The sequence below is a fragment of the Myxocyprinus asiaticus genome, chromosome 3 (assembly GCF_019703515.2).
Source record: "Myxocyprinus asiaticus isolate MX2 ecotype Aquarium Trade chromosome 3, UBuf_Myxa_2, whole genome shotgun sequence".
NCBI classification, from domain to species: domain Eukaryota; kingdom Metazoa; phylum Chordata; class Actinopteri; order Cypriniformes; family Catostomidae; genus Myxocyprinus; species Myxocyprinus asiaticus.
This window is the reverse complement of record NC_059346.1, coordinates 66,787,443-66,796,523: the sequence shown is the minus strand read 5'-3', so window position 1 is coordinate 66,796,523 and position 9,081 is coordinate 66,787,443. Positions and strand designations below refer to the sequence as shown.

Genomic DNA, 9,081 nt, shown 5'->3' with positions numbered 1-9,081 from the left:
ATTTAGTATGTATTTTCACATATATATATATATATATATATATTTGAAAGTTGTACTGGACAGAATAGATATATTTTTGAACACTTCTATTTGTGTTCCCAAGTTATGTGTGTTACCATCAAAACTCCCCCTTATTAAAATAATGTAAAATTGCATAACTTAACAATATAATGACAAAATCATCCCCTCAGGATGTGAACTACAAGTAAGTGTCTTCTCTTTTTTCCACTTATATTTTCTTTGGTTTGTCAATATGGGAAGATCATAAAATCATTCATGATTTTGCACAGACAACAACTGACAGTTAAAAAGTGTATATTTGTAGAAACATCAGCATTCAATTCTCTTTCTAATGAAAACCTTGTCGTGTCATGTCTTTGAGCATTAATCTAGTAATGGCTAAATGGACTTTATCAACTCTGTTACTTTTTAAAGGGTTAGCTATTTCCCAACATTTAACAAAAAATTAATTTAGCTTGAGATGGCACAGTGCAAATTATTAACACTTAAATACAGTTTTTTTCTGAGAAAATTATTTACAGTTTTACAGAAATTTAGTTTAAAAATCCGATTTTTGAAAGGTTTGCTTTACTGTTATTCTAAACTGAGGCGGTGTGTCCAAACTAGTCACAAAAAATTGAGTACAAGACAAAAAATAGACTATCACAAATGATTAAAGTAGTCACTCAAAGATTCACACAAACAATGAAGCACTAATAGTTTTATAGTTCTTTCTTTTTTATTTAAAAAAAAACAAGCATACTGTCAGACAGAAACTGTCATCACAAGGTGAAAACCTGAAATACTTTCTTTACAAATGAATAACATACAGCTGGTGCTTGTCCTTGACCGTGTCATTAATATATAAGAATATGTTTCTTCTGATCAATACATTAAAATATGATACAGACTCTTTACAGTAACACCACTGTGTCAAAATTAAATCAAACTTTGTTACTAGAAACATTCTCAGTTTTGTTTTAAGTTCTTGTGCATCATTTCTTCCTGGTAGGAATATTCCGGCACAGCCAGATTATCCCGTCCTACGGCAGAGAAGAACGAAAGATGTTTATATGAATGACTGTCAGATCAGTACTGTGTGTGTGTGTCTCTGTGTGTGTGTGTGTGTGTGTGTGTGTGTGTGTGTGTGTGTGTGTCTTTATCTGTGTATGTCTGTGTGTGTGTGTGTCTTTATCTGTGTATGTCTGTGTGTGTGTGTGTGTGTGTGTGTGTGTGTGTGTGTGTGTACCTGAACTCCCTCAGCGGTGAGAGCAGAGCATGGCTGAATCTGCCAGATTCGGTCTCGTATGATGTGCAGGTTGAGTCCCTCAGCGATCTCACCGGCCGTCGCTGCCGTCATCATGTCTTGCTTGTTGGCAAAAATCAACAGCGGCACCATGCTCAGTTTCTCCTCCTCGAGCAGCTCACACAGCTCCTGATCATTCATGTGTGTGTAACACAAAGACAGTGAGAAACATCGAAAATAAGAGACTCCAGAACAGATTCACAGTGAACATCTTACCTGTCCTGTTTCATCAAAGCGTTTTCTGTCTGCACTGTCAATCACATAAATCTATAATATATCAACCATCATTAGCACAATCTGGAAATATTTTCATGAAGTGATTAGTTGCATGTTTGAAGTTCATAATGACTAAAATAAATAATACTGAATGAAACCAACTTAAAGATCAAGAGGCCATTTGGGCAAAATGTAATAATCAACTACATCTGTTTTATTAAATGCGTTTGTTCTTCATAGGACATGCTAAGCACCAGGAGATCGGTGTTCTCGAAATAATTTCTCCAGTATGGTCGGATCTTGCGTTGTCCACCGATGTCCCACACGTTCAGTTTGAACCCTTGAGACTGCACACTCTTGATGTTGAAACCCTGTTTAGAAACACATCAACAGGTGCAAATCATCAGGCTGAATAAAATACACATACAGAGCTCATGAGAGTGGAGATTTGGGCTGGTCAATAAAAGACTAATTAAGCAGTGTCGTAAGTGACTTCAATCATGTTTCCTGATCTAGACTTAAAAAAAAAGATTTTGGTTCTAGGCTATTTAAATTAAAATCAACTAAAACACAACAATTTAAAATAATTGGTCTTTTCAGTTACATAAGTATTGAGAAAAACTGATAATAGTATTATTACAATAGGAATAACTAGATAAAAAAGTTTGTGGACAGACTTTAGGTTGGCTTGAAAAAGCCTGGTCTGATAGACAGACAGACAGATAGACATACATACTGACAGACAGACAGACAGACAGAACGACCGACCGACCGACAGACAGATAGATAGATAGATAGATGGATGGTTGCTAGGGTAATCTCATCTGGTTGCTAGGCAGTTACCAGGGTGACACTCAAAAGGCTCCTTGCCAGCCTGCTAGGGTGTGCTAAATAATGACAGACGGACAGGCAGACAGATAGATATGTATATATCTGATATGTTGTTATTATGTGTGCTGACTGACCTGTGTGGGAGTGATATGGCTGATGTCTTCTGATGCCAGCTGTTTGATCAGGGTGGTTTTACCCGCATTGTCCAAACCCAGCAGCAGGATTCGAACCTCCTGCTCAGGTGAGTTCTTCAGTCTCCTCAACACAGACAGTAAACCCTGACACAAAATAAAACACCATCAGAGACTACAGTTCCTGAAATCATCCCGACCTATGGAGAAGCTCCTGCAGAGTCCTGAACCAATCACACGAGACTCCGATTTGACCAACCAATCATCTGCTTTGATCAGGATTGACACAGATTTAACACAACAATAAAGTAGCCAGATTCTGCGCCATATGACACTGTGACTTAATAACCTTAATTATGCACTTAACGTGTATTATTTGTTTGTTTTTATATGAAAAGTATCTAATACATTGTATAAGATATTTCTAAAAAGTGCAATGTGATTTCTGTAAAAGACTATAGATAAAACTCGTAAAATACATGCATATCTTAAAAATAATATTGTCCCAAAATCTGCAAACGAGAAACACGCAAGACAACCTTATAATTATTTTAATGAATAAGAATAAACTGTTAAATCTATAATAAATGCTATTCTTTATAAATATAAATAATATATAAACGAGTCTCTTCTAACAGCGAATAAACGGGTTTCATAATGAACACAAGCGTTAGAAGAACTGATCGATGTAAAGCCAAAACGACTGACTGACAAACTTTAGGAGTGTGTTCATGAAAAGAGTGTGTGTTGAAGTGTGTTTATAAGATATGATCTGAAAGACTCACCATTCCTCAGTGCGCGCTCCCGCTGTCTCGCAGGTCACGGATTTGACGTCATCCGGGTGACGCACGGGGAACAATGCCCTCATTCCCAGGGCGCATCCGTTACATTTGCTTTAAAACATTTTTGGAAATAGTTTAATAGTTCATAGAAACGTATGGTTTTTATTAATTCAAACATAGCACAAATGTTTATAATTCCTTGAATACATAAATACGGAGATTTAAAATATGGTCGACTACTTCAGTTACGAGCTGAGGTAAAGTTAGTTTGATATTCGGAATGAAACCCATATAGCACTGTTCACATCAAGAAGCCACAAATTTTATTAGCTCTATAAAACAATTTAACATTTATAAATTATGACATCACACGAATTTTAAAATACTCATAAAAATATCCCTTTTATGATACAAGACTCTTTTTTTGGGGAATATACTTTTTAGATATTTTATTTAATATACATATATATATATATATATATATATATATATATATATATATAAATCTAAATGTAAATTTTATTCAAATTCTATTAAACTTTTTGACCGTTTGACCTAATGTCAAACCAACTTCAAAAAAATCAAAATATGTTTCCTTACATAGCACAGGACTTCTTTTGGAAATTTTCATTAAGAATTTTTATCCAAATAAGTCCATTAATATATATAATAATCACACATCCAGAAACGTCAGATATCTGCCCAATTTCTCCATAAACTTCCCCAGTCTTCTAAATAACCCTTCTTCAAAGGCCACCACCCTCCCCATCTCCGAGCACCACTCCTGAAATGAGGGCGCTCCAGCCGACCTCCATCCCCTTAAAATTATCTGTCTGGCGATCATGACACTGGTTAGGACCCAACTCTTTATGTGTCTATTCTCAGCATCGATGACTGCCCCATTGCCCAAAATACAAAGTCTGGGGCAAAATGATACCTGAGTGCCCAATACATCACACACAAAACTCTGAACCTTCAACCAAAACTCCTGGATCTTAACACACCCCCAAAAGACATGGCATCACCAGCAGGTGGGTGTGTCTTTAATACCAAGCCTATACAATCTAGAGGAGGTCCAATAGAATCGATGTAAAATCTTGAATTGCATAAGGCGTACCCTTGCATCTCTAGATGCAGACTTGACATTTTTTAGAATCTTAACCCACACTCCCTCCTCCAATACCAAGTTTAAATCTTTCTCCCATAATCTCCGTCCCCCAGACTCTGAATTAGCAGGGAGTAATACACTGATGCCTCATGACCTTTCCAAAAGCAGTAATCACCTCTCCCAGACTATCTGCCACTATGGGGGGGGGGGGTGTGTGCTACTCCCAAAAACAATACAGAGCAGGTGGCACAGCTGTAAATACCTAAAGAACAGAGATCTGGAGATCCCAAAATGTTGAACCAAATTTACAAAGGATCTCAACACTCCACTCTCATATAGGTCACTGAGTGTATTAACCTCCCTTACAATCCACTCTGACCAGCAGAAAGGGGACTTTTTAATACATAATTTGGGGTTCAGCCATAAACTCAGGGAAACATTTAAATAAATGTCCAAATTACACACTGTGGACACTTTTGTCCATACCGAGTGCAAATGCGAGATAATGGGGTGTAATTTAACTTCTCCAGTTAGTTTGATAGAAAGGCTTTGCAATGGTGAAATAGGAGCAAGAACTTCCTGTTCAATACAAAACCAGGGAGGGGCTCTCTCAGGTGGAAGCGACACATGAGCCAAATGTCTGAGACCAAACACATAATAATAAAGCAAATCCCTGGGTAGGCCTAGCCCACCTTTGTCAGTCGGCCTATGCAGCTTACTGAAATGTAATCTGGGACGTTTCCCATTCCAAATGAAGGACTTCGCTATGCTATCAAATTGCTTGAAATAAGAGAGAGGGACATCTACAGAGAGAGACTGTAGCAGGTAGTTGAATTTTGGAATACAATTCACTTTAATTACATTAACCTTCCCAATCATCGATAAGTGTAATGAAGCCCACCTGCCCACATCGCTCGAAATCCTTTTTATTATAGGGTCAAAATTAACTGTAACTAAATCACAAAAATTTGCTGGGAATAAAATACCCAAATACTTAATGCCCTGTTCGGGCCACTGGAAGGCGCCCGGCTCAAAAGCCGTTATTGGGCAGTACACTGTCAGAGCCAAAGCTTCGGATTTAGACCAATTTTAAATGTTTTTTTTTTTTTTACTTTTAATTATCCGGGAACTTAGAAAAGGAATTAATAAATCTGTGGAGGCAAGGCATAGATCTAGAAGGGTCTGAGACGAATAATAGAATATCATCTGCGTAAAGCAGAAGCTTATGTGCCACACCTCCTGTCACAACCCCGGGAAAATCATCCTGCTTTCTTATCTCAGCTGCTAATGGTTCCAGGGCAAGATAGAACAATAATGGGGAAAGAGGGCAACCCTGCCTGGTGCCCCTATCCAGAGTAAAATAATCTGAAATTAATCCATTTGTTTGTTCTGCCGCTACGGGGTGTCTATAAAGTAACTTAATCCAACCAGTAAAAGTATTCCCATATCCATACATTTGCAAAATCCCATTCTACCATATCAAGCACCTTTTCAGCGTCAAGTGAGATGGCAGCAACCAGAGTCTGATCATTCACCACTGACCACATGATATTGGTGAAACGCCTAATGTTATCAGAAGAGCTGCAGCCCCGAATAAACCCCACCTGATCTATATGTATAAGAGAAGTCATAACTTTATTTAATCTATTAGCCAAAATTTTTGACAATATTTTAACGTCTAGGTGGATCAGGGAAATTGGACGGTAACTATTACACTCGCTTGGATCTTTGTCCTTTTTTAGAATTAGACTAATCCGGGCTTGTGTCATGGTTGGCGGAAGCTTTCCATTCTTTAATGATTCCGTATAAACTTCTAGCAAAAGTGGAGCCAGTTCTGTAGCATAAGATCTAAAAAACTCAGCGGCAAAGCCATCCATCCCCGGAGACTTGCCTGTAGGCAAGGCCTTAATTACCTCGCCAGGCTCCTCCCAGACAAAATAGTATTTCAGTCGTGTCAATTCTCTGAGGCCATCAAGCTACATTTGGCGCTTCAGCTCTGCCTCGGCACTTTTAATATTCCCTTCCAACTCCGCGAGTTCTTGTGCTTTGGATTTTTTTGATGAATGAAGCATACTGTATGATCCGACCCATAAGAACCGCCGTAAGTGCCTTCCAAGCCATGCCCACAGAGGATACTGAGGACCAGTTGGTCTCCAGCCTTTAACATTTGTTGGAAATCAGGATTTTGCAAAAGGGATACATTAAAGTGCCAACTATATGATTGCTTTTTCTCCATATGTGGCAACAACTCTAAACACACCAGGGCGTGATCTGAGACTAAGATGAAATGAGGGACTTAGATATATAAAACAATCTATTCTAGAATAAATCTTATGGACTGATGAAAAGAATGTATAGTCCCTACCAGATGGGTTCAAAAGTCTCTAAATATCTGTAAGACCAAGATTTTTATGCATCCTGAGAAGTGTCAATGTTGCTCTAGGGGGCTTACACACTTTTGCTTCACTATGATCAAGGACTGAGTCCATCAAAAGATTAAAGTTTCCTCCCAATATTATATCATGAGGGGTGCCAGCGGCTTGCAACATCCCTTCAAGATCTATAAAAAAGCCCCCGATCATCAGCGTTAGGTGCGTAAATATTAGCCAAAATCAACCTTTGCCCCTGAATTTCAGCTAAAACAATAATGACTCTACCTAATTTATCTTTACTCTGTTTGAGACATTTGAATTGTAGATGTTTATTTATCAATGTAATGACTCCCCCGCTCTTACTTGAGCCAGCACTAAAGAAAACATGCCCACCCCATATCTTCCCAAATTTTTCAGCTTTCTGCAGGGAAAGATGTTTCTTGAAGAAACACTATATCAGATTTATTTAGTTTAAGAAAAGAAATAACCTTCCTTCTTTTTTTGGGGTGCCCCAACCATTCACATTCCATGTGGAGAGAGACAATCCACTCATATTAACATTTTACATTTTGACATATTAGAAAAAATAGATTGCGTGTCAAAAACAAAATTATAAAGACCACATTCCAACATTGGTGCATTAATCAAACCCCGAACTTCCCCCAGAACCAAAGAAACAAAAAAGAAAAAGAAAAACGTGCACATTAACCCCGCGCACGACAGCGCCAACCTGCGTCCATCCCTCTATACTCAAAAAGTGCATGTACGCCTACGAGAGCCCCTGCGACAACTTTGCCATCGGATTGCTCAAGTACAGTGTTTCTATATAGATTTTGTGAGACAGAATTACATAACAGAAGAAAATCTATAAAACAAACTCCAGCCAATAGGCGAAATAAATACAAAGAACATGTAGATTCATCCGCATAACTGTCCCGAAGGTGTCTTCCTCCACAAAACAAACTCCAGCCTTAGGCGGAACCAGTACACACACACACATAAAAAAGTCGTTCAGTTTCCTCGGACAGTCAAATGAATGGTCAGTGAGCCGGCTGTTACATGAGTGCAGAAGATGACCTAATCCTTCCAATGTCCTGCAAAAAATACTCAACTCAATACTCAAAAATACCCAAACACATTCCAAGTCTTGGTCGCTAGCAGGTTAGCAGCTAATTCTCTCTCCGATGACTCAGATAATCGATCCGTTTCTCGATGTCGACAATCTTGTAACCAACTCTTAGAATTTCGTCTCCATGGCAGTGATCGATCGACGTATTACAACAAGATCCTCCAAGTCAGCAACGACCTTCGACCAGCCTTGCCGACATGCTCGACAGCTGATGCTGAATCTCTCCAACTGCATCGTCCAAACTGAGTCCCTGGTCTGCGGCCCTGTCTGGGGTATCAGCTTGAGCACATAAGTGTCTTTTAATGTCTCCAGAGCCCGAGGATTTTGAATTCTTTGACATATTCTCTTCATAGAACAGTTATGTAACAGGGTGTATTGAATCTCACTGGTTTATGACACAAAAAGTATTAAAAACTAGCAAAGTACGCAGAGCTCGCTGTTCACACATCCGAACCTCGCATGGTGCACGCGACTGTCCACATTTATATATAAGTTAAATTGATTTTACTGTAGTGATTGATGTGTTGTGGTTTGTGCTGCCCTCTGTCTGTAGATCACATGAAATCACATTCATATATAAGTTAAATTGATTTTATTGTAGTGATTGATGTGTTGTGGTTTGTGCTGCCCTCTGTCTGTTGATCACATGAAATCACATTCATATATAAGTTAAACTGATTTTATTGTAGTGATTGATGTGTTGTGGTTTGTGCTGCCCTCTGTCTGTTGATCACATGAAATCACATTCATATATAAGTTAAATTGATTTTATTGTAGTGATTGATGTGTTGTGGTTTGTGCTGCCCTCTGTCTGTAGATCACATGAAATCACATTCATATATAAGTTAAATTGATTTTATTGTAGTGATTGATGTGTTGTGGTTTGCGCTGCCCTCTGTCTGTAGATCACATGAAATCACATTCATATATAAGTTAAATTGATTTTACTGTAGTGATTGATGTGTTGTGGTTTGCGCTGCCCTCTGTCTGTTGATCACAGGAAATCACATTCATATATAAGTTAAATTGATTTTACTGTAGTGATTGATGTTGTGTGGTTTGTGCTGCCCTCTGTCTGTAGATCACAGGAAATCACATTCATATATAAGTTAAATTGATTTTATTGTAGTGATTGATGTGTTGTGGTTTGTGCTGCCCTCTGTATGAAGATCACATGAAATCACATTCATATATAAGTTAAATTGA

The 9,081-nt window shown here is 38.2% G+C and overlaps 1 protein-coding gene across 2 annotated transcripts; it reads right to left on the bottom strand.

Annotated features, from left to right (window-relative positions):
- Positions 1-717: 717 nt before the first annotated feature.
- On the bottom strand, positions 718-3,316 carry LOC127422891 (ADP-ribosylation factor-like protein 3). Of its 2 annotated transcripts, XM_051666715.1 has the most exons (6): positions 3,270-3,316; positions 2,488-2,631; positions 1,777-1,893; positions 1,523-1,573; positions 1,250-1,435; positions 718-1,043 (listed from the first exon to the last, which is right to left on the bottom strand). In XM_051666715.1, the coding sequence occupies exons 1-6, from the start codon at positions 3,270-3,272 to the stop codon at positions 996-998; spliced, it is 549 nt and encodes a 182-aa protein (XP_051522675.1). In that variant the 5' UTR covers positions 3,273-3,316; the 3' UTR covers positions 718-995. The 2 variants fall into 2 exon arrangements, with proteins under 2 accessions (XP_051522675.1, XP_051522685.1); XM_051666725.1 differs by lacking the exon at positions 1,523-1,573.
- Positions 3,317-9,081: the final 5,765 nt, after the last annotated feature.

What these genes read in the sequence shown, in the direction of transcription:
- LOC127422891 (XM_051666715.1), bottom strand. An exon ending in TCGAGAACACCGATCTCCTG is followed by an intron (nt 1,574 to 1,776) that starts GTGCTTAGCATG and finishes GATATATTATAG; the next exon opens with ATTTATGTGATTGACAGTGC. An exon ending in GCTTTGATGAAACAGGACAG is followed by an intron (nt 1,436 to 1,522) that starts GTAAGATGTTCA and finishes ATGAATGATCAG; the next exon opens with GAGCTGTGTGAGCTGCTCGA.